Genomic DNA, 25,584 nt, shown 5'->3' with positions numbered 1-25,584 from the left:
GCTTTACACCTATCCTCTACATCTATCCAGAGTAACATTTACACTGAAAACTCTAGCTCCCACCTGAAAATCCAGCCCTTTCCCAAATATTAGACGTTAGAAAGAGTATTTTGTGCTTCTGCTCTGGACTTCTCTGGTTCCTATCGCCCAGGCTGGACAGGTGGAGGAGAGCGTGCATCTTGAACAGAAGCTGTATGATGGTGTCACAGCCACATCTGTGTGGCTGGATGGTGTGGAAAAGCAGGTCTTTGTTGCTACACCTCTGTTGCCAGAGGAAGAAACAGAAACATACCTCTGCAAGCAAGAGGTAAGGAATCCATGAATATGACTTTCTTTAAATTGCCAGTAAAGGGTGCATTTTACATAGTGTTTAGAAAGTAAATATTAGCATCCTGGATGAGTGACATGTCGCTGTCATAATCTCTATGTAGTTGCAGTATTCTGCTACTGGTAGAAGTAACTTCACTGATTGTGTAGGGAATGTTGCAGAAAGCAGCACCTGATGCAAATTTTGCCTGGTCAAAAGAGAACTAAACATAGAGCCTTTTGTTTCACTTCTTTGCTAAGTATTAGCAAACACCACACTGTTGAAATTGAAATGAAGTGGAAAAGAGGGAAGACTGATCTGGGATATAGAAACAGTACAAATTCATCAACATGGAAGTTGGGGGTGGGGAAGAGGGAGGGGAAGGGAGGGAGCTAGGGGGGATGGCGATAGGATGAGGGCTAATGGTTTTAAACTAAAAGAGTTTAGATTCAGACTAGAAATAAGGAAGAAAATTTTTATGAGAGTGGTGAAACACGGGAACATGTTGCCCAGAGAAGGTGGTAAATGCTCCATCCCTAGAAACATTCGGTTGAGTGGGACTGAGCCAGCTGATCTAGGTGAAGATGTCCCTGCTTATTGCAGTTCAGTTAAACTAGATGACCTTTAAAGGTCCTTTCCAACCTAACCATTCTATGATACTATGATTCTACATCATTTTGTTCCAGCACTTGTTTTCCTCATAGCAGTCTGGAGTCTTTTTACTATCAGAAATACTACAGCTGCACAACTTTGTTGTGTGTAAAAAAGCCACTGTATCACTGCAGATACAATGCACTGCCAATGGTTACGGTAACATGTCTGCCTGCTTTCCAGAGTGTCTGATTATCACTTTGCTTTGTTTTCTACAAAATCAGTCTCTCGCCAAAGAAATCAAAGACGTAACTGAAGAAATGGAGAAGAACCAGAATTTATTTGCTCAGATATTTCCTGAGAGTGGTGATAATAGGGATATTATAGAACACACTTTGGATAGTCTCCTGAGAAGGCTGACCTTACTGGAGTCGGTAGTAAACCAGAGATGCCATCAGATGAAAGAACGGCTCCAGCAAATAGTGACTTTCAAGGTATGATGCCCATGTGAAGGCAGTAACAGGGGTACATGTCAAATGGGGATATAAAGGATGTGATTCTCAAAGCAATGAGAATTTTTGGTACCAAATCAAAAGCACAAGATTATCACAGGTTTTTACTAGAAAATCAAACTTGTACTTAGGCTATGCAAAACTTGGCACCCAAGTCATGATCCAAAATTTAAAGTCTCTGCTACAGGCCTTCTGCAATTCATGCAGTTATTGTAAAGTGATCATTCATCCCGTGCTTTCTCACCCTGGTGGCATATAACATAAAAGGAAGTTGTGGACATCTGTTATCAAACGCAAAATCAACTTAGAGTTCCACTCTATCCATCTTATAATTTCATAAATGATAGAGAACATTGTTTTTATTAGCTGGGATAAGGTAGAAAACAGAATAATGATTCCAACCTTTTGGACCATCTTTAAGCTGTCCCGTTACTGTATAAGAGCTTGTATCACAAGCTGTCTGTGTTGGGCGAAGCAGAAAAAATGAAGATAGTACAGAAATGTGCACTTTTAGAAATCTTTTCAGAGTTCGAAAATGCTTTTACATCTTACTTGGTCTCTACCTTGTCTACTATTATTATCATATAAGGCCTCTAGTATGGTTTAGTACTATTGAAAAAACAAATTACAACAAAAAAAGGATAAATAAATCCCTGGTGTCGTTAGGTTCATCATTTCATAGGTGGTTGCTCAGGATTTCTCTCCAAACTCCATAACCTTTCCTCTGCAGCAGATAGGAAAAAAATATTCAACATTTTCCAATGAAAGACCTTCCTTTGCTGAAGAAAGCAGACATGTTGATTAGAATCCTGTGCATTATTGTTACACCATTAACATTTGGTATTTAAAAGAACTATTGCAAAAAAAATCAGTAATGCACCCTCTATATAATGCTGAAAGTCTTAGAATAATGTGCTGATATTTTTCTGTTGAGGTGAATGCATGAAAAAAAAAGAATACTTGATTGTAGCTTGGAAAAATTGTAAAGTGTAATATTTATGTGTCTAGTCTGATAAGGTACTCTAAAAGCTGTCATGTATAGTTAGCCCTGTAGTATGCTGAAGCATTGTTTACTACTTTGCTATATTTGCTCAAGTTTGTGATGAAAAAAGCTTGTCTTGAAAAGTAAAACCTAGCTTTTTTACAAGTGTATGTGGTTAAATAAATTACAGAAGAATAACACGGTTTTGTCAAATGAAGCTAATAACCCTTAATAAATTATTTATCTAATTGGAAGGCAAAAGCAGAAGAGTGTTCACAGATTATGTTTTGAATAGGAGTTGCTTTAGCTTTTAGCTCATACATATCCAGTTAAGGATTTTCAGTGATGTATGTTATGCATTGGCTAATTATGATGCTTTCAATGTTGAAAATTTTTATGCTGTAGTGCTGACATAATAACATTATAATGTTTTACAGTGCTTTTGGAACATAAAATATTTTCCAGTTTGTTTGTGCTGTGCTTGGCTATAATTTGTTGTTGTCTCCTGTAGAATGATCTGAAGCTCCTCTTTACGTCAGTGGCTGAAAACAAATACTTAGTCCTACAGAAACTAGCAGAGGCAGTTGAGAGACCAGAAACAGAACAAATGCAGGTATTGCCAAATGTCTGTTACCTGGTGAGGGGGGAAGAGGTAAAATTTCTATTCAAAGTATTAAAGACTCTAGAGAACAGTTGCTTTTTATGGGAGAACATATGTGTTCACATAAAGTGTGAAAATGAGTACTTCCAAGAGTGTACTACACATGTTTATAAATAAAAAAAAACCAAAACCCAAAACCAAACAGCACAAAGTGTCAGTCTTATCTCTTCAGCTGACCTAGTTATGCATACACATTGGGCAGTATTTGAAAGAAAGAACACCTTAGTGAACTAAAAAAAGTCTAATCTTTAGCTAAATTGTTTCTTTTACACTTTATTAAAAAACAAAGGCACCTTCTTCTGCACTGTTTTATAGTAATGTCTTGATTGTTAGTCATTTTAATTTAAGGCAATAGTTGTTTTTTTTCATCAGGAATTGCCTGATGAATAATTAGTTATTAATAGGGCAAAATATTTTTCTTGTTTCTGTTTTGCCAATGAGAAAAGTGAATGAAGTGTGCTAAGGGCTACATTCTGCAGAGGTTTCTTGTTACTCAAGAGCTACTGATGTCTGATGCCAGGAGGTGACTGAGAGGGAGACTCATCCTTCAGCTAGACATAAATACTGGGCTTTATATACCTGATAATCAAATTCTGAAGAATTTTGAGGCTCCTGTATGAATAAGAGAGCTGGCATGACATGTCTTTCTTTTCTGTCTTCCACGATGCAAAAGATTGGCAAAAATTTATCTCTTGTATGATTAATTCAGCTACCAAATAGGAAAACAATGTGGTAGCAAAAAGCAACTGAATTGATTTGTTTCTGAACATCTACCTTGCCTGATAAAACATTCAAATTTAAAAGCATTGCTGTTTGTTCAACATGTTACTAGGAAAGTAGAAATAAGGCCCTTAATCAGCCAGGTAACTTAGGTGCGTGAAGTGTAAGTTTAGTGACTTTATTGTGCGTGTTCTGCACTACTGGTAGTCAGGTGCTCTACTCACATACATAGTTTAAGCATATTTGGATAAGCAGTTTCCAAGACAGGGCCTTAACAAAGGACTTTAACTACAGGAGTCTACCTTGTGCTTTTAGCTTTGTTACAATTTGCATGCGTTACTTCAGTAGAGGCTTCTAGGTTGAAAGACCTACAAAAGCTTGTAGCTTCCATTGGAAAAAATCAAGTTATCACCTCTTCCTGTCCTGGTCCTGAAAGGGAACTATGCACAGCTCTTCACTGTGGTGTATGTCTTCTGCTGTGATGGTTGGTTGCTTGGTGCTCAGATATGACAGGAACGAGTGTTAATAAAAAGAATGCTTTAAAAGAAGGTGTTAGAACAACTAATAGTCCTTTTATGACTCTACTATGTAATTAAAAACATGGAACTTGACAGTAAGGTTTGGTATAAAATGTGTATGATACTAAACCAGCTTGTTATTAAAATAATAATGCCATATTGTATTTAAGAAACAAGCTGGGCTCTCTCAGCTTTGAATTAATACTTTATAGTGTCCTTTAAATTTGAGCAGATTGAAGGACTGAATATTACTGTATGGCAACTACAGCACTGTTACTGGACCTTGAAAATAAATGATGTAATTTTCAAATACAGGTCATACTGCAGGCAGAGGAAGATTTGAAGGAACTAGATGTCGGAATCAACGAATTAAAGAAGCGTGTAGACAAGCTACAAATTGACCAGCCTTCTGTGCAAGAGCTGTCTAAGATCCAGGTATGGTTCATAAGTTCCATCCTAGACCTGTCTGGTGATATCAAAGGTATTAGTATGCTCCTTTTTTAATGTTCATAATACAGTTTAGGAAAGCATGTTTAAAAGCATTTCAGTGTGTATAAAAGATTATTTTCTATCTGATTCATGTAGTTTTTCTACTTTTGCATTTTCAGATTTTCTAACATCTATTATTAGCAGTGTTAAGCATAAAAGCATACGGAAACACGTTTTCTTTCAGGTCTTGTTGACTTCCTGTTCAAACAAATAAAGTTAAGCATGTAAACATAAATGTCTGCTGAAGGCTGACCCTTGTTCTTACCAGTGTCTCATGTTCTGGGGTTTACTTCTCTCTCACATCTGTTGTTGTTAATAATAATAATAATAATATTTGTAAAGAAAGTGAGAGAGAGGGATTAAATGGGATAGATAGCTCAGTGTGACCTTAAACTGGAAATGTTCTACTTTTACTAGAATACCTCTCATGTTCCTGCATACCTTAAGATAGATTTGATTTTGAACACACCTAAGTAGTAGGACTCTCTGAAGTAGATACATGTGGGCAATTGAGCCAGAACTTCTGTAAGGCTGTTGAAACTCCTGTGAGCAGTTTGGTGCTGATGCAGGGGAACGCTTAAGGAGAGATCAAGAAGGTTTACAACTGGATTTTACCCTTTATAATGACATGATAATAAATTGGAAGCAAAGAAGACAGCTTAAACTGGACCGTAAACTTATTAAGGGAACGAAATGTTTATCTCAATTAAAAATGAATGGCTAAGAGTTTGTGCTAGTGTGTCTTTTGTCCAGTTCTTTATCCATTTGGTCTTGGACCCTCCTGCTGGGGTTTTTTTCCTGTCAGGTTATGTGTAGATATCCCACTCCCCTTGATTTCAGTCTTAGAAAAGCCTTCCTTTTGCTTTTTTTGACAGTTCTGCTTCTCACAATTTTATCTTTAAAGCTAGGGGAGTCAGCTGCAGTCTGAGGGTGGGTGCTTTGCTGTAGCACTGGGTGGTCTTATAGATACTTTGGTTTTTTTAGTGTCTAGATGTCTTGTCTTTATCAAAAGTATGGGCTTATCCTCACAGTCAGATGTATGTTCTGAGAATACAATTCTCGAAACCAAAAAAGGAAAGTAATCCTGTTCAGGTGAAGAAAAGCATCTGCAGGTTGTTCTCACTTTTATAGTTGAGATACACAAGATGAGTAATAGAACACAAGAGATGATGAGATTCTTCCTTTTGGCTCATTTGTAATTTGGCAGTGTGGTCACACTGTGAAATACACACTGTGCTTTTTGTATGCTTTACTGCTCTATATAAAGTATGATATTGCAATTTTAGGCCTGGTTTGGTTTTTACTACAAGTTGTATGTATCTAGCTTGTTACCAGTAAGCTGCTGGGGCAGGGGAGGGAAAAAAATCTGGCTTTCAGATGCCTATAGCCTGTAGCCATGATGGAATCCGTCCAACCTTCTGTATTATAAGAAGCAAAGAGTAAACAGCATCTGCAGTGTGCTGTAGCCACACAGTAGTCTGGTTCTTGATAATATAAGCCTAATAACCCTACTTCTTTGCTGTATAAAGCAAGCCTTTGAGATTCTGCTAACTTTGTTCCCAAATGCATGCACTTTGAAAGAGTGGCAGGTCTTGCTTGTTTTTTCTTTCTTTAAATGGCGAGTTGTTAATTTATCAATGAAGTCAGTATATCTGCACAGTCTTTTTGAGCTGGGAATGGATGTTATTCTGCTAGTACTCACTGTAGGGACAGTAAGGTTGCTTCTAGGAAAACATGTGTAGGTTGTGAAATAAGAATTACATATAAAAATATTGCTGCTCTTTGCCCCTAAGGATAAGTATGATGAGTTGATGATGATCATTGGATCCAGACGGAGTGACCTGAATCAGAATCTGGCTCTTAAGAGGCAGTATGAACGGGCTTTGCAGGACCTGGATGACCTGGTAGAAACAGGCCAAGAGAAGATGGCTGGTCATCAGAAAATGATTGTTGGTTCTAAGGAAGAGGTTCGATCACTACTTGACAAACATAAGGTAAAAACCTGTGACATATTTCAGGACTAATCATGATCGTAAGCTTGAACACAGCAAATTGCTAACCTTCTGTTCCTAAAGGTTCAGGAGCTTTTCAGAATTGTGGACCAGTATTAAATCAGGATATATTAAACCTTACCGTATTTTAAATTGGAATCCATTAACTGTTCTGACTGAATGACTTTGAAATGCTCTGTTGAAGGTGAACCCGAGTAGATTGCATTTTCTTCCTTATTCTAATAACAAGTTATTATTCTTGTCCTGTTATGCTACAGAGCAATTTCATCCACCACTTTATTTTTTTCCAACAGAAATTCGTTTGCTAATAACACCCACAAAATATAACATAATTTCTCCATGTTTTTTTACTAGACAGGGGTTTTTTTGGTGGTATATATCTAATTTATGCTATTTTTGTTTATGGAATGAGAGTTTGGGTAGAATTTGTGTGGAAAGAATGACTTTTTTCTTTCTTTAAAAAGGCCATTGTCCTTCTTAAAATTGTATGCTAGATTTTATGAGATGTTGGTGGAGTTAAAAGTTTACCTAATTCTGTGTCTACAGATACTTGATTGCCCTGCTGTCATCTTAAAATGTCATTTTAGTAGTAGTGAATTGAGTAACAATTACAGTTTCTATTTTATATTCTGTCTTTACCCTGTCCCTCACACCCAAATTTCTCAGGAATATTTTCAGGGGTTGGAGTCTCACATGATCCTGACGGAAACACTCTTTAGAAAGATGAGTAGCTTTGCCCTCTTGAAGGAGACTCAGTCACATTCAGAGCTAATGACACAAGCTTCAGCTATATTAAAACTGGCTCATAAACGAGGTGTAGAGCTGGAATACATTCTAGAGGTGAGAATTTCTCTGGTCTTTTCTGTACTGCCGTTGTGATTAACCACCAGGATATTCTATGATGGTGGTTTCCTGGTGCTTGGACAGAATTGATGGATGTCAGTGCTTTTTGTCATACACACAAGGCACTGATAGACTATGTGTAATCTTTGCTATTTAACTGCAGTGATCTTCAGGTGACACAATTTGTGTTCCTTGAAGTTTAAGAGCTGCTTAGCTTTAGCTAACAAGGAGAACATGACAGTTTTATCCATGTGTTGTAATCAAAAGTTGAGCTTGACGTAGAGAAGGTGTCTTATTATAGGTTCACTGGATATTTGTACTGTTATTTCTGTACATTAGCAACCATGCAGCTATAGGATTTCAGATTGAAAAAGTAAGTAATAAAAATTACAGATACTTAGATTCAATACTTATCATATACATGGATAATTTGTGCTTGCAGACCTGGATGCACCTGGATGAAGATTACCAGGAACTTACTAAACAGCTGGAGTCTGTTGAAGGTAGCATCCCCACTGTTGGTTTGGTGGAAGAGACAGAGGACAGGCTTACAGACCGGATTACACTTCTTCAGGTTGATGCTTTTTAGACATTCTTTATGGAAAATTTGGATGAAAGGGACCTCTGAAGGTAGTCTAGACTAGCCTCCCGCTTGAAGCAGGACAGTTCCCATGGGCTGGATCAGGAATGGCTTTGGAAACCTCAAAAGATGGAGACCTCACAGCTGAGCTGAGGCCCAGTTGCAGTGCTGCACCACCTCCTGCTGAAAGGGTTTTCTGTAATGCCCAGTCTAAACCTTCAACTTTCAGTTTGTCACCATTGTCCTTTTATATATTGTGTGGCGCTACTGAGGAGCATTTACCTTTACCATCTTTTTAATGCTACTCCAAAAAGTTATAGGCCTTTGTTAGATACCCTTAGCTTCCTGCTTGCCAATCGAAAACAAGCACACGTCCCTCAACCTCTTTTAAAAGGGTGTGTGTTTTAGGTCTCTAAACATCTTAATAGCTCTACACCAGACCCTAACTGCTTCATTCTTCTTGAACTCAGTGGGAGAATTGGATGCACTACATCTGGCCTCATGAGCACCATACAGATGAGGATAATAAAATAACTTAAGTCAGTTGTTCACAGTCCTTATGTAGGCCAGTGCTCTGGCTTGCCTTACTCACAATGTCTTGGTTATGGAAGATGACAGGTTAAATACACTAACCATTCCCATCCTAACCTGTAATGAGAAACAGGGTAAGTCTGCCCAAGTTGCAGAATTTGAACGTCTTGTTGAGCCTCCTAACATTTCTGCTGTCTCCAACCTGAAGTTTATCAGTGTCTCTGGACCAAGTCTGCCATTTTTTGTCTCAACCACTCCCTGCATTAGTGTCATCCACGAATTGACTGAGGGACCACCCTCTGTCATCATCTGTGCCATTAATGGATCACAAAATGGTTGGGATTGCAAGAGACTTCTGGAGATCATGTAGTCCAGTCCCCTGCCTAAAGCAGGTTCACCCAGAGCAGGTTGCACAGTTTTGCATCCGGGCGGGTTTTGAATGTCTCCAGAGAAGGAGACACCACAGCCTCTCTGGACAGCCTGTTCCAGTGCTCAGTCACCCTCAAATTAAAGAAGTTTTTCCTTGTATTCAGATGGAAATTCCTGTTTTGCAGTTTGTGCCTGTTGCCCCTTGTCCTGTCACTGGGCACCATTGAAAAGAGCCTGGCCCCATCGTCTTGACACTCTGCCCTTAAGATACGTTGTAGACATTTGTAAGACCCCCTTGCAGACTTCTGCAGTCTAAACAGGCCCCGTTCTCTCAGCCTTTCCTCACGAGGAAGATGATCCAGTCCCCTCATCATCTTTGTAGCCCTCTACTGGACCCTCTCCAGTAGTTCCCTGTTTCTCTTGAACTGGGGAGCCCAGAACTGGACATAGCACTCCAGATGGGGCCTCACCAGGGCAGAGTAGAGGGGGAGGACAACCTCCTTCGACCTGCTGGCCATGCTCCTCCTAATGCACCCCAGCATCCCATTGGTCTTTCTGGCCACCAAGACACACTGCTGGCTCATGGTCAGCTTGCTGTCCAGCAGAACTCGCAGGTCTTTCTCTACAGGATGCCTTCCAGCAGGTCAGCCCCAGCCTGTGCTGGCGCAGGGGGCTGTTCCTCCCCAGGTGCCAGACTTTACACTTGCTGCTGTTGAAGTTCATTAGGTCCCTCTCCACCCAACTCTCCAGCCTGCCCAGGTCTCACTGGATGGCAGCGCAGCCTCTGGTGTATCAGCCGCTCCTCCCAGTTCTATATCACCAGCCACTCCTCCCAGTTCTTGTCTCACCAGCAAACTTGCTGAGAGTACCCTCAGTCCCTTCATCCAGGGCACTGGTGGATAAGCTGGACAGGACTGGGCCTGTTACTGACCCCTGGGGCACACCGCTGGCCACAGGCCTCCAGCCTGACTGTGCTGCTGGTCACAACCCTCTGAGCTCTGCCGTTCAGCCAGTTCTCAACCCACCTCGCTGTCCACTCATCCAGCCCACACTGCCTGAGCTTGTGTGTGAAGATGTTATGGGAGACTGTCAGGAGCCTTGCGGAGGTCAAGGTAGACAACACCCACTGCTCTCGCCTCATCTACCCAGCCAGTCATTCCATCATAAAATACTATTAGGTTGATCAGGCATGATTTCTCCTTGGTGAATCCATGTTGATACTCCTGATAACCTTCTTTTCCTCCACATGCTTTGAGATGACCTCCAGGATGAGCTGTTCCATCACCTTTCCAGGGATGGAGGGAAGGCTGACAGGCCTGTAGTTTCCTGGGTCCTCCTCCTTGCCCTTTGTGAAGACTGGAGTGACATTGGCTTTTGTGCATCCTCAGGCACCTCTCCTGTCTTCCATGACCTTTCAAAGATGATGGAGAGTGGCTTAGCAATAACATCTGCCAGCTCCCTCCGCACTTGGGGGTGCATCCCATCGGGGCCCATGGATTTGTGGGTGTCACGTTTGCCTAAGTGATCTCTAACTCGATCCTCCTCAAACAAGGGAAAGTCTTCCTTTCTCCAGACTTCCCCTCTTGCCTCCAAGGTCTGGGATTCCTGCGGGGAGGCCTTAGCAGTAAAGACTGAAAGAAGGCGTTCAGTAACTCTGGCTTCTCTGTATCCTTTATCACCAGGGCACCCACTTCATTCAGCGGTGGGCCCACATTTTCCCTAGTCATCCTTTTGCTACTGATGTACTTGAAGAAGGTCTTTTTGTTGTTCCTGACATCCCTCACCATATTTAATTCCAAATGGACCTTACCCTTCCTTATTGTATTCCTGCATGTTCTGACAGCATTCCTATATTCCTTCCAAGTGGCCTGTCCCTTTTTCAACATTCTGTAAACTTACTTCTTCTGTTTGAGATTTGCCAGAAGCTTCTTGCTCATCCATGCAGGCCTTCTGCCCCCTTTGCTCGATTTCTTACTCATAGGTATGCACTCATAGGTATCCTATCTTGAGCTTGGAGTAAGCGATGCTGGAATATTAGCCAGCAGTCTTGGAACCCCCTACGTACGGGAGTCCTAGCACATGGGACATCTTCAGGTAGGTCCTCGAAGAGGCCAGAGTTGGCTTTCCTGAAGTGCAGGGTTGCAGTCCTACTTATTGCCCTGCTTCCTTCATGCAGGATCCTGAACTCCACTATCTCATGGTCACTGCAGCCAAGGCTGCCCCCAACCTTCACATCCCCAACCAGTCCTTCTTGTGAGTACAAGGTCCAGGAGCACACCTCACCTCACTGGTTCCTCTGCTACCTGTGTCAAAAAGTTACCATCAGTGATCTGCAGAACCCTGCTGGACTGTGTGAAGTTGTTCAAGGTGTTTGGGCCCAAATATCAACAATCTCTGGAGTATTCCACCTATTACAGTCTGCCAGCTAGACATGAAGCCTTTGATTACTAGTGTCTGAAACTGGTAGTGTAGCTAGTTTTCAACCCATGTAACAGTCCATTTATCCAGCCTTCGTTCTCTCTGCTTCCAGAGGAGGGTCCTTTGGGAGATGGTATCAAAGGCCATACTGAAGTCAGTCTTGTCCACAGAGACAGTAATTTTGTCATAAAAGGCTGTCACATTAGTGAATCCAAGCAGAATATTCCTGATAAACTTTTGGTCCTTTTTGTCCTTGAAAATGTATTCCAAGAGGATGTGCTCTGTGATCTTTCTAGAGAGCAAGGTGAGGACAGTCTGCAGTTCCCCAAGTTGCCTTCCTTCTCAAATGCAACAAAAACTAGTAGTTTAAATATAGGTTCTCTACCACATCCTGTTTTTTCAGTCTGTTGTCAAAATGAGAATTCTTGTCTAGTGGTTTGTCTTTGTTTCGTTATACACCAGACACTTTGGTTGGGTTTTTTTGTTTTCTTCTTGTGTTTTACAGAAAAATGTTTGCTAGGTTTTTCTTGCCAATTACCTTCTTGTCTACTCTGAATTTTTTATGTATATTGTTCTTTTACCAGGCAGCTTTCTGCTTGTGCACTGGTATGAGAGGAACTTAAGCATTCTATTGTGTGTGGGTTTTATTTTGGTTTTGTTTAATGCTAAGCATTGTTTGTGTTCATCCTGACCCTAAATTAGTTTTCCTTTTTTGTTTCTCCTGTCAGTTACATAAATTATGTTATTAGGTTATTAAAATCCAGATTCTCAGTCTCTGCTATGACATAATTTTTATTTTTTTTTTTCTTTCCCTGTGGCCACATTTAGGTTGAAAACCCATCTTAATTGATTTGTTACTGTCTTAGATTTTTTTTTTTATGTTACTCTCTAGGAGTTACACATTTATTTGTGTATGTAAGTTACATGTAAGTACACACAGAAAATGACATACATAAATATAAAATTATATTAGTAGAGCTCCATTTGTGTGAAAGCAAACAAGAAGAGGGATAGAAAATTTATGTACTCAGCATATGACTGGTAGTTTTGTACGCTTTATCTTCAAATAGTTTCAGCAGAACTGAAAAATGGAAATGCACTTACATTTTGTGATCAAGTTTAGTCAAATATACAGATGTTTTTAAAATTCATACTATTTGTATAATGACAGTGGAATTTGGCGGGAATATTTGCCCACATACACAAATTCTTTACCCATCCACAAGTGACCGTGTAAATGAAATCTGCCTCTGCTCCAGATTAGATTTAGCTTCACAGTATTAGGGGACCTTGACAGGCTTGAGAGGTGGGCCCATGTGAACCTCCTGAAGCTCAACAAGGCTCGGAGTAAGGTCCTGCATGTGGGTTGGGGCAATCCCAAGCATAAATACAGGCTGAGCAGAGAATGAATTCAGGACAGCCCTGAGGAGAAAGACTTGGGGATGTTGGTGGATGAGAAGCTGAGCATGACCTGGCAATGTGCACTTGCAGCCCAGAAAGCCAACTGTGTCCTGAGCTACATCAAAAGACACGTGGCCAGCAGGTTAAGGGAGGTGATTCTGCCCCCCTACTCTGCTCTCATGAGACCATACCTGAAGTACTGTGTCCAGCTCTGCCCCCCCCCCAACAAAAAAAGGACACAGACCTGTTGGAGCGGGTCCAGAGGAGGGCCACAGAGATGATCAGAGAGCTGGAGCACCTCACCTGTGAAGACAGGCTCAGAGTTGTTCAGCCTGGAGAAGGCTCTGGGGAGACCTTACAGCAGCCTTCTAGTAGCTAAAGGTGGCCTGCAAGAAAGCTGGAGAGGGATTTCTTACAAGGGCATGTAGTGGCAGGACGAGGGGAATGGCTTTAAACTGAAAGAGGGTAGATTTAGATTAGATAGAAGGAAGGAATTCTTTACTGTGAGGGTGGTGAGGCACTGGAACAGGTTGCCCAGAGAAGTTGTGGATGCCCCATCCCTGGAAGTGTTCAGGGCCAGGCTGGATGGGGCTTTGAGCAACCTGGTCTGGTGGAAGGTGTCCCTGCCTGTGGCAGGGGGTTGGGACTAGATGATCTTTAAAGTCCCTTCCAACCAAAACCATTCTACGGTTAACAGCCTTTCCTTTTTCAAGTACCTTTTTTGCTTTCTTGTGCCGTAACAATTGGCTTCTATGTTCCGGGATTTGAATGGGTGGGGTGATCTTTTTTGTAGCCACGGATAGCAGGAGGGTAGATCAGTAAGAAGTTAGATGACCAGAGAGCTGAAGATAGGCATTTAAAGTGCTGAAGAGTGGGCAGTCTTAGGTTGATATTGGACACCTTAAGCTTTGATTGCAGTAGAGTTTTCAGGAGATGGTAGGCTAAATTCTGATATTTTAATTTATTTTTCTCAGAAATGTTGCTGTCACACAAAGTTTATTTTGAAATTGTTCTTTTCAAGTGTAAAGTATCTACACCAAGGAGGTGTACGCATCTGCACATAAGGAGGTGTCAACAGGCATATTGAAGTGAGGGGGTTTGTGACAGCATGTTCAGATTTTGAGCAGGTTACCTGCATGATAGTTCTCAGGGAGTTCCAGAGCTGGGGCACAGGGAGAAAATGTGATGTGCCGTGGTGACATTGGTTACGCTAAAAAATACAGTAAAAAAAACCTAAATGTTGAGAAAATGTAGTAGCAGAGACGTGCAGAGCTATCTAACCATCTGCTCTGTCATTACAGCATCTGAGATCTAACCTGACTGAGTACCAACCTAAATTATACCAAGTACTAGATGATGGGAAAAGGCTCCTTTTTTCTGTTAGCTGCTCAGATCTTGAAAGTCAACTGAACCAACTGGGAGAACACTGGTTGAGTAACACCAGCAGGGTTACCAAGGAGCTTCATAGGCTGGAGACAATCCTGAAGCACTGGACAAGGTAATGAATATGTAATGGACAATATAAACTTCTTCACCTGCACTGTTCAGGCCAAAGTCATTCTGAACGCAGAACTATTAGAGTCAGCATTTAAAAGAAAGCACTTTGAGAAGTATGTGACAGTCTGACTACTCTACATTATACTACTTCTGTTCCATAGAAGTGCTATTGTGCTCTCTTATTTGAAATGAAACATGCACTAGATAACAGCTGGTGGAAGTCAGAAGATGTCTTATTTAGATGACTAATTTAGAAGCCCCATGTGCATGCAGGTTGATGAGAAAAGGTGTATGCTTTGCTAGAGTAGCCTCAGCGTGTTCTGCTGCTGGCTTCTTGTAGGTCTGTGTCATTGCATATAGGAAGGGGAGCTTTTAGCTGACTTTGCAAATGTTAATATGCTACTTTTGAAATGAATTCTCTAAGTAACATACAAGCTTTGTCTATTATTCATAATATCCCTGGCTTGTTGGCTCACTAGCCTTTCAAGAAGATACATAGCGGTTTTGTACATGTATAGGTTATGTGGAGACACTCCTATTCTGACACTTCATTAATTGCTTGGCACATGAAATGATATGGATGTAGTTTCTGAAAAAAAAAGCCAACAATCTGCTCTGAGATACCTTGTGGTAAAGCTTTTGGAAGATTGAGCCTTCTAATGGAAAGCAAAAATCTATTTATGTGTGTGTGGTGGGATGCTGTTACAGCTTTCTCAAACAAATTTGTAACCTAGTTACTAGTCCTTCATTAAACTCACTTGTTCCTAAGAGGCAAAAGGAAGGCACTGTTAGGAATTGTGGTTATAATGGTTAAAATAAGAGCTTCCTGATGCCATACCTCTTTATAAAATTAAGTAATGTTTTTTGAAATTTGATAAAGGAAAAAAAATACTTTTATTTTAAATCTGGCATACCTCAGTTGGAAACAAGAAGTGACAATGACTATTTTAGTTTTCTTTAAACACCTCTACAGGTATCAGAGTGAATCAAATGAATTGACACATTGGTTACAATCTGCAAAGGAGCGACTTGAGTTTTGGAGCCAACAGTCTTTGACAGTTCCTCAGGAACTAGAAACAGTCCGAGACCATCTGAACTCCTTTTTGGTAAGTCATTCCTGGACCTAGGACACCTTTTTCTCTCCAATTACAAATAAAAAGTTGAACAATCATATGGTTATGCTTTTTCTCATTATTGAAGTAGTGAGTATGCAAAAAAAATAAAAATAAATCTGCTTCTCTAGGTGAGCTGTCCTTCAAAAAACTGGTACGTATGGACATTAAGCACTCCCTTGCTAAATGCAATGGTTGTAAAGCTTGATGATGATTTTGAAAACAGAAAATGATTTTATGACTGAGAACAATTTTTCTTTTCACCTGGTCTCAAGTACAGCTGGTAGACTCTAATAGAAGGCACGTATTTTTAAAGGGAAGGGAGGATATTCTTAGCTTTCTGAGGTAAAGCTTTCTGTACAATAAACAAGTACTTGATTATTTCCACAAAAATTATTTTCCTTACAGGAGTTTTCAAAAGAGGTAGATGCTAAATCATCACAGAAATCTTCTGTCCTAAGTACTGGAAACCAGCTCCTCAGGCTGAAGAAAGTGGATACAGCAGCATTGCGTGCAGGATTGTCCCACATTGACAGTCAGTGGACAGAGCTGCTCACACAAATCCCAGCAGTACAAGAGAAATTACACCAGGTAAGGAAGGCCAGTGATGGCCTTCAATATTCCAGAAAATTCAGACCATACAGTTGGTGCTGCCTTTGAGAGATAGTCACTTCCTTCCTCCATTTATCCATGTGAGGCAAGATAGGAACAATGTTACTCCTGCTTTAATGTGGAAAAGCTTACATTTATATCCAAATCCTGCCTACCCATGCTGTCTAACACCAGTTGGTGTTAATTTCAGACTTTCACTGTTACATTTGTTAAATCTTAACCAAAGAACAGATGAGGGCTTTTTCATCATGTTTGTATGCTTTTTGAAAAAAAGGGAGTTCGTGTCCCTTTGCCCTGTCAGGTCTGGATGGTGGTTTTGTTCAAATTGAATAGACCGCATTGAAGTCTGTGCAAGACAAAATAATTCTAAGAACATTTTACAAGGTTCCTGATAGTATATGTAGGAGCAGGAGGGATTTGGTTGTGTACTTCTGGGTTTTTTTAGTGCTGTAATACTGAAGTTAAAGAATTATACTGGTCTAAAAGTTGGTTTAGTATTTTAGCTGAGGAGGTTATCAGTGTAAGCTGTTGCTTCAGTTTATAGTTTGGGATGCTCTCAGAGTTAGTAATATCATGATTTAGTGGGAGAGAGGAAGGGAAACAAATGTTAACTAAGTCTATTACATTAAACAAATTAATGTCATTCAGTAGTTTTCTGATCTGCCGTGTAATGCAAAATACATATCTACCTTAAAATGTCATAGAAGACCTTTCTGAGTAACTAAATGTAAGCATGCACTACTGCATCAAATGGTGAAAGTGAGTCTTTTAAGAAAAAAACAGGTACTATTCAAAATGAGCCCATTTAGAAATCACCACACAAGACTAGTAGTATAAAATTATTTTCCATGAGCCTATTCATTAGCCATTTAGAAGGACAGGAAAAGCACAGCTTAAAGTTGATGTTCTATATAAGCCAGATGCAAAATTAGGAAATGAGAATGCAGACTCTTTAGGAAGTCAGAAATGGAATCTTTGAGTTTGTCCTGTTTCCTTGTACAATGAAGAATGGAAGTAAGAACCCTTTAATGTATTATTTCCATATTAGGATGCATGGATTTATAAGATATATTTCCTATTAAAACCTTTCTTCTTTTTTTTTTTATAAACTTCAGTGATATGTTACGGATGTAGAATATATGATAATAAGAGCAGGTAAAGGAAGTGTTCTATGGAAATGCAAAGCAAGGAATTCTTATCCATTGTCTTCACAACATGCATTTTAAGTCTGTTATCTCTACAGCTCCAGATAGACAAAATTCCGTCTCGCCATGCTATGACTGAAATTATGAGCTGGATTTCCTTGATGGAAAATGTCATTCAGCAGGATGAAAAGAATATAAAAAATGTAGTAGGACAGAAAGTCATTCAGGATTACATCCAGAAGTACAAGGTACTGAGTGGAAATGTTACTGATTTCCCTTTCGAATCATCCCCATTAAATATATATACATATGTAAAATGTCAGTGGTTTAAGAAAAGAAACCAACCCTTAGATTATGGACTGGTTAGAATTTTACAAAAGTTAAATTTGGTAATATCTATTACTGTGGAAAAAAAAGCCAAAATTACTTCTACTCTGCTGTTTAGTTATGGCAATCATATAATTTTTTATATGCTTGCCTTAATTTCCAGGTAAATCCAAAGCAATATGTACATGATTAAACATAATTAGATCTGACTTTCATCCAAACCCACAAAGCATTTTGCAAATTATGTAAGTTGTTTTATGAATTCTCTGTGTAATACCACCTTCTCCTCTAAGTGTAGCCTGTTCTTGAATGGAAGGTGGCCAGTGGTTTACAGAGCAAGGTAATTTTGATCAGTATCTGAAGCAAAAATGAAAGATGCTGTGCTGTATCTTGAGATAACTATTGAGCAATATAGATACGCCACAATTTCACTTCTTTAACTAGATCAGTAGCAGTAGCGCTCTTAGCTAGATCATGTAACAGATTTGCACACAGTGACTCTCCTCTCAGGGTCAGTTTTGTTTCACTAGTCTCCTTTAAAATCACTTCTTGGCTATTATACTTTGTATGCAAGAATATATTCCATGTCATCTGTTTTTTGAGTTAAAATTTTTAAGACTAAATGAAATGAAAAAAATTAATATATAGCCAGGTTTTCTTAAATCTGATCCTTGAGACCAATATCCATATGTTTACAGATTTATTTGGGGGGGGGGGGTAGGGGGACAGAGGGAAGGCAAATTCTTTATTCCAAAGGCAGTGTATTGCTGCTTTACTTCTCAAAATTTAGAAAAAATGTAACAGTGTGTTTGATTTCTTGTCAACTGCTAATAAACGTTTTAGCTAAACTGTGGTAAAGTTGTAATTTGTGAACATTTTTCCTGTTTTGCAGGAGGGGGAGAAATTTTGGTACTCATGTTTTGGGTTTTTTATTCCCTTCTTTTTTACTAGGGTTTCAAGATAGATTTAAATTGCAAACAACTGACAGTAGACTTTGTGAACCAATCAGTGCTACAAATTAGCAGCCAGGATGTTGAAAGTAAACGCAGCGACAAAACTGATTTTGCAGAACAACTCGGAGCAATGAACAGACGTTGGCAAATCCTGCAAGGCCTGATAACAGAAAAGGTAAATAAAAAACCAAAACCCTATCTGCTCTGTAGCAAACTTTCAAAATATGTGGAACTATAAGATTATAATGGCTGGAAGCCTCTGCAGGTCATCTGGTCCAACCACCTGCTCAGGCAGAGCTAACTTTACAATTAGATCAGATTTCTCAGGGACTTGCTTAGCTGAGTTTTGAAGATCTCCACTCTTCTCCTTTTTGCCATGCATCTGCAAGAATAGTCTGTCCATCTTCACCATACCTCCCCATAAGGGGACTGGACAGCACAATGAGATGCTTCCTTTGCCTGCTTTTTCCCCAGGCTGAACGAAGCCAGCATCTCCTTGCATTTCACATGCTCCAGCTCCCTAATGACTTTATAGCAGTTCACCAGTCTGTCCATCTCTCCCTTGCACTGGAGGGCCCAAAATGGGTCACAAGTGTAAAGGTGAAAGAAAGAACCACTTCTCTTGACTTGCTGGGTGCACTCTCAATAATCTAACCATTGGCCTTCACCAGCACAAACGCACACTGCTGATTTATTAAGTTCAAGTTACTGCCCACCATAGCCCCTAGGTCCTTTTCTTCTATCCAGCCTGCTGCCAGCCTGTATTGTTGCTTGAGGTTATTTTGTCCCAGGTGCAGGACTTGAAATTCAGCAAAGGCAAATGTAAAAAGGATTGATGAGGCTATTCCTCCATCTTGAATTTTCTCTGAATGGCAGCCCTACTTTCCAGCATATCAACTACTTCTCCCAAGTCAGTGTCATCTAGGAATCTGCTGAAAGCACAGTCCATCATGTTGTATAGTTTATCAATGAAGCTATTAAACAATATCAACCCCAAGCCTGACCCTGAAGATGCATCTTGTGAGTAACTGCCAGATAGACGTCGAAATGTTTGCCACTAACATTTAAGCCTGATGACTGGTCAGTTCATTCATTTGTAGACCTCCCATCCAGCCCATGTCTCCTCAGTTATGCTAACATATGCAATACCAAAGTCTTGCGAAAGCCAAGGTAAACAGCATCTACTACTCCCCACTTGTCTAGGGTCAGTCATATGTATCATCGTTGCAGAGGCAATCAGTTAGGTCAGGCATAATTTGCCCTTGGTAAGGTCATGCTTGTTCCTCCTCCTTGTTCTTCATACATGTGAAAATGGCTTCTGGTAGAATTTGCAGTATAACCTTTTTCTAGTCACCAGCAACCTCCTCCAATCATCATGACCTTTTAAAAGTGATAGACAGCAACCCTGAAATTACATTAACACCTTGGATACATCCTGTCTGGTTCTGTGGACTTTTATATGTCCAGCTTAATTAGCCCCTAATTCTTTCCTCCTCTACCATGACTAGTACCTTAGGATGCGAAAATTTGTTAATTGGCATGAAAACCTGGGAGGCATGAGAGGAGATCTTATCAGAAGGATCAGAGCAAACGAAGCACTCTGTAACTCAGACTATGCTGTGGTTTCCCAATAGTTACTGATGTACTTGTGAAGAGTGACAAGAAGGGCTTCGGTCCCTCACTAGTTAGTTCCAGCCAAGATTTTCCTTTCCTAACATCAGCATCAGCCTGTGTGGTCATGCTGTTCTTCTAGGCCTGTTCTTTGTAATCCACTTTCTGTGGATTTGTCTTTTTTTGTGACTTGAGGAAGTTATCTTTGAAGATCACCCAGCCTCCTGGACTCCTTCATCCTTCAGTACAGCTTGCCATGGGGATCATGTTTATCTGAACAAACCAAAGTCTGCTATTCTAAGGATCTTTAGTCTTGCTTTCCTTACTTCACATATAACTGTCGCATCATCACTGTGGCCAAGGCTGCTGTTGACCATCACATCCTCAACCCATCCTAATTAAGATTACAGCTAATTAAGAGGGCTTATTCCCTAGTGTGAAGTTTGTTGTAAATGAAGTGAAGGCTTTTTATGGCAATGCTGCTGCTTTAAAATTATGCTCTGTTATGTCTGTCTTTCTTTTTTTCCTAAAAATACAAGTGCTATCTCATTTGCTGTTGAATAACACCTAGAACAACAGAAAAATCTATGTAACTTTAAAGCAGGCAGTTGAAAAAGGAGGTGATATAAATCTTCATCTGTTTTACCACAGTTATAAGCAGGGAATATGAAATATGTGTTTGCCTGCTTAGTTTTATTTGGAAAACCCTTAGGTACTTGATCTCTGAAAAGAATTTCACTTCATAATAGTGTTCTGCTAAAGTGTTAACTTCTTTCAGTATGTCATAATATTTTAATATGTTATCTCTGTATAATTATTTCTAGATAAAGCAAGGTTTTCATTATAAAATCTTTTACAAATAGCAAATACACTTAAATTTGAATGCATATACTGTTTTTAAATTCTGAAAGCATTGAATTCCAAGAAGGCACTGGTCAGCATTGGTCTCCACTGATTTATTTAATCGACCCAACAATAAAGGTAATAGTATGAAAAAGTATATACTCATATTTCTTTGCAGATCCAGCTGTTGGAAAGTCTGCAGGAATCCTGGACAGAGTATGAAAATAATGTGCAGTGCCTAAAAACTTGGTTTGAAACCCAAGAGAAGAAGCTGAAACAGCAACAGAAAATTGGAGACCAGGCTTCAGTACAGAATGCTTTGAAAGACTGTCAGGTAGTATCCCTTTATGAATAACAGTACTCTTCAACAGTTAGAAACAACACTTGATAAAACTGTAAAGTCTTCATATCCGTGAAGTCAGTGACAGAACTGCACTTCAGTAAGGGAGAGATTTCATTCCTGAAGTGCAAGCAATAAGAAAGGAAGTACAAACAATAATATCCCAAAGATGTTGAAAACCAACCACAGTTGTCATTCTTTTTGCATTGTGTATTAAAGCATGGAGATTTCCAAGCATGCCAGATTACTGAACTAGAAGGTTGTCAGAGCAGTATGTTCCTATTCCTGTTCAGCCAGCCTTACAGAACTTGATGTCGTGAATGCCATGCTTGACTATTCAGAAACTTGTTTTTTCTGCCTTATCACTACTTTTCCTCCACACACACCCCCTTTTTCCGTTCTTTTTCCACCTGATTAAAAAAAAAATAATGCTAGAATTCAAGGAGACTTTATGCTTTTATTCAAAATGTGTTAGGAATCAATTTTTTTCAAACATTCAACTATCCAGAGAAGAAAATAGTGCTAGATTCACTTTTGCTTTTGAAAAACTGAAGGAGAATCATAATTATTATGGGCAGAGACAGGATGAGGCAAAGTGCAGCTGTACATAATGCTTATAAGCTCAGAACCACCTCAGTTTTTGATGTGAAATTCTTACAAGGACTACGTAGCAGTGAATGGGGTATCACAGTTAACTCTGAACATCTTATTCAGAATATTTCATATTTAAATAGTTAGAAGCTTGCTTCTGGAGCTGCCAGGCTAGAGTTCAAGCTGATAGGTGTCTAGGCAAAACAGATTTTTCTGAATTTATAAATAAGGCCTCTACATGGTATCAGGCATCAGGTAATTTTTGCTCAAAAGTATCTTGTTCTACCACACACCAAATAATAAATTTCACACCAGATCAAATGTGTAATTAAACTCTGTCAGAATAGCTCTATGCCCAAACTCTTGGTGTTCTCGTCCTCTTAAAAGGGAGGGAGTAAAGGAAGCATGTTTATCTTGGTGCAGCTGTCTTTCCTGCATGCATTTAATGAATGGGATGAATATGATCTACCTTTTAAGTCTTAACAAACAGAACAACTGGAAATCTATTCAAATGAAATGCATACAATAATTTATGTTCACCAGAGTGTTAAACCCATCTGTGTTTCTTTAAAGGCAAATAATTGGTTAGGCCAGATATGTTAGAAGTCGCTTTTTTTCAAAAATTCTTGACCTAAGTTTTCAAACTGGTTACAGTGCTTAGTTTCAATTCAGGTACCATTATGGTTTCAGCACAATAAACCCATATGACTGAAGCAAGGGTAATTTAGCGTAGCCTGGCATAATCAGCAGGCTGTGCTTGGCTGGAGTTCAAAGCTGAATCTGATTTATCACCTTTATGGTTCCTTTTGGTCAAGGAAGTTAGCAAATACACTTGAGGAGTCAGTTTTGAATGGCAAGACTTTGATCAGCAGAGAAACAAATTGTTTAAGAAGTAACTGTGTCAGACACTCCCAGGTATCCGGTTCAACTAGTACAAAAGTTGCAGTTTATTTATTAACTGATGTTAGTTGCTGCCTAGCGTCATATTAATAATTAAAGGCAACCATTTTTTCCCATCAGAGATCAGAAACAGTAATGTGTCTTTAATGCAGTTAAGGGTTTAAAACAGTGAATAAGAAACCCCTTTTCACAGAGAACCAGAAATATTTGCTGTTCTTGGTGTTTGAATCTTTTGCCTGCTTTACATTTTTTAATTTTGGAGCACCCTTGTACAAACTTAAATGACTTTTTTGGTGTTAAAATCCACTTTTTGGAAAGTCAAATTTAGTATGTACAACTTAGAAATGTTTGCTCTCTTGGCAGCTGGTAAAAAAACGATGTATTAGTCCAAGGCTGTAGTCTGGGACAAGGTCATGGCTAGAAGTTTGAAGAAACATGAAATAATACAAAAGAAAAGGCTAAGAATAAACAGTACAGCAAAAATGTTCCACATATACATACATATATATTAATAGCAGGTGTTTGCCAAGACTGGGCAGAATTTTGTTCCAAATACTCTCCCCACTTTCTAAAAAGTAAAGTCTGTTACGGCAATGGCTCACTTGTTGTTTTTCAGACTCATAATGAGAGTAATTTATTAAAAGTCATGGGTTTTCAATTTGCCCAAGGTTGCCTAATCTCTCATTTAGAACAGGCTTGCAGAAAAGTAAAATATAATGTGAGATCACAAGATGTACCAATTAATGAAAGGGTATCACAAAATTGCTCACAGTCTACTTTCCATATCACACTGACTACTTTATCTCCAGACAGCAAAATGCAGATTTGTGCTGGCCTGAAGCCTACAAGCCATACTTTCCCCCTCTGCTCAGACTCAAGTGTTTGCACCACCTGAAGATACACAGCTTCCATGAGTCAAAGCATTGCAGGTCTTGCTTGGATCTCCCTGCATTGTGCTGTGAAATGATATAGGTAGTTTCCTGGCTAGGAATGAGCTTATGGGAGCATGCTGTATGACTCATAGTTGCTCATGAAGTCTTCTTGTCCTCTCTTCTTCCTTTTGCAATTTCATTCTTTATGCTACTGAGGCATGACAAAGATCACAGGCTTTGTAACTGGTGAATGTTGCATACCAGAGTTTCTGCGCTTCACTTGTTGGTAAAACATGATAAAACTGGCAAGCTATGAATCAACATTTCCATAACCAGTGTAGGGTCATCTTAAGTCAAGAATACAGACAGCACTTGCCTGAAGCAGCAAAACAAGCCACTAACAAGTTGTTATGGCCTCAGTGTTTATGTATGCAGCCCTGTTTTCTTCACTTGTTTTCACATCAACTGTTAATTTTCTTCCCATTTTCTTGGGCTAGTGTGTTGGGAACACTGAGCAGAGCAAAATGCTATTGAGATCATTAATGCTTCCCAATGGCATGCAATCTTGAGAAGGCAAAAAGGAAAATGCCTGCAGCCTGTTACTTGTTGTCATTGGCTGGACTCCAGTGAACTTGTTGTCTAGAAAAGGGGAAAGCTGTCTGTCCTCAGGCAAGGGACTGTGCTGGGACCTGGCAAAGGAATAAAGACTCTACTTCATGTGTAGAAGCATGGCAAATTGACATCTTTCCCTAGGAAGTCACTTAGTCCTTTTCCTTGGGTGGCAAAATTCATTTTTTTCCAGAGGCTTAAGCCATCTTTGGACTAATTAAAAAGCCCTCTCAGTGTTCTAGGGTAAACTAAGAAACACAACAATTTTCCCATGTATTCAAACTGCTGTCCTATTTTTAATTAGTTTTGGACTCTTACATGAGAGCAGAATACTACACAGAAGTTTAATATAGAGGACATGCTTCTATTTAAATTAAAGACAAACAACTATGCTTTAAAGGGAACATAAAACATTAAATAAAATTGCTGATGAATTATAATTCTCTTGAGAATAAAAAGCCAAAACATGCAAGCATGTTTTTTTTCCTGTTTTTTAAACTAAGGAGCTTATAGACATCTTTTCTATCTCAAGGTATTATCTAGCCAATTAAACAAATAAAAGTACTCAGATGTCTTCTTTTTCTTTTCAGGAATTAGAAGAATCAATAAGAACAAAGGAAAAAGAAGTAGAAAATGTAGAACAGAGTGGTCTTTCTTTGATACAGAACAAGAATGAAGAAGTCTCTTCTGCTGTCATGAATACACTGCAAGAAATTAACCATTCTTGGGCCAATTTGGATCACATGGTAAAAGAATCATCAAGGGACACATTATAGCTCCAGGAATAGGACATGGATGAGAGGGAGAATGAGCAGTTTCCAGCTAGTAGATTTCTGCTGTATTGTAGGGGAAGAGATTTTGAACTGTGTCCCTATTTCCATCCATCCCCAAGTTTGTGTGTTCACTCCACATAAAATGAGTATAATATTTCCTAATTCAAGGATGCTTTTAATTCTTGTAATTGGAGCTTTTGGGATGCTTCCTGATATTTAGTGGAAAGGTACCAAATAATTTGTAAGGAACTACCTTTTCAAGCACACAGGTCTCAGAGAATAAGGAAGAAATCAGCATTAATTGTCATCATCCAAAGCTTGATCAGCATCAGTCTGCCTTCTCAGGTGGAATGCAGTCTGTTAGTACTAGCTTATCTGCTGACTTTCATAGGATGATTTGCCTGTCTTAGGGATATGTGTTTCATAGTCTTAAGCAATTTCTCTTGATCCTGCTTTGGACCAAAG

General features: G+C 39.5%; 1 protein-coding gene across 20 annotated transcripts in view; it reads left to right on the top strand.

Annotated features, from left to right (window-relative positions):
- The window catches only part of SYNE1 (spectrin repeat containing nuclear envelope protein 1), a 316,411-nt gene that overhangs the window by 231,844 nt on the left and 58,983 nt on the right, over positions 1–25,584 (top strand). For all 20 annotated transcript variants that reach the window (XM_080389669.1, XM_080389663.1, XM_080389667.1 and 17 more), the window contains 14 exons: positions 152–307; positions 1,183–1,392; positions 2,904–3,005; positions 4,607–4,726; positions 6,574–6,774; positions 7,459–7,632; positions 8,078–8,209; positions 14,236–14,432; positions 15,405–15,537; positions 15,952–16,134; positions 17,399–17,548; positions 18,579–18,755; positions 21,213–21,368; positions 24,937–25,092. In XM_080389669.1, coding sequence (XP_080245795.1) covers positions 152–307; positions 1,183–1,392; positions 2,904–3,005; positions 4,607–4,726; positions 6,574–6,774; positions 7,459–7,632; positions 8,078–8,209; positions 14,236–14,432; positions 15,405–15,537; positions 15,952–16,134; positions 17,399–17,548; positions 18,579–18,755; positions 21,213–21,368; positions 24,937–25,092 — 2,247 coding nt within the window. The remainder of the gene's footprint in view (positions 1–151; positions 308–1,182; positions 1,393–2,903; positions 3,006–4,606; positions 4,727–6,573; positions 6,775–7,458; positions 7,633–8,077; positions 8,210–14,235; positions 14,433–15,404; positions 15,538–15,951; positions 16,135–17,398; positions 17,549–18,578; positions 18,756–21,212; positions 21,369–24,936; positions 25,093–25,584) is intronic.

Source organism: Falco punctatus, assembly GCF_963210335.1.
Source record: "Falco punctatus genome assembly, chromosome: 5".
Lineage (NCBI taxonomy): Eukaryota > Metazoa > Chordata > Aves > Falconiformes > Falconidae > Falco > Falco punctatus.
Note: the sequence above shows the minus strand (reverse complement) of the source record. Positions and strands in the feature narration are given on the sequence as shown.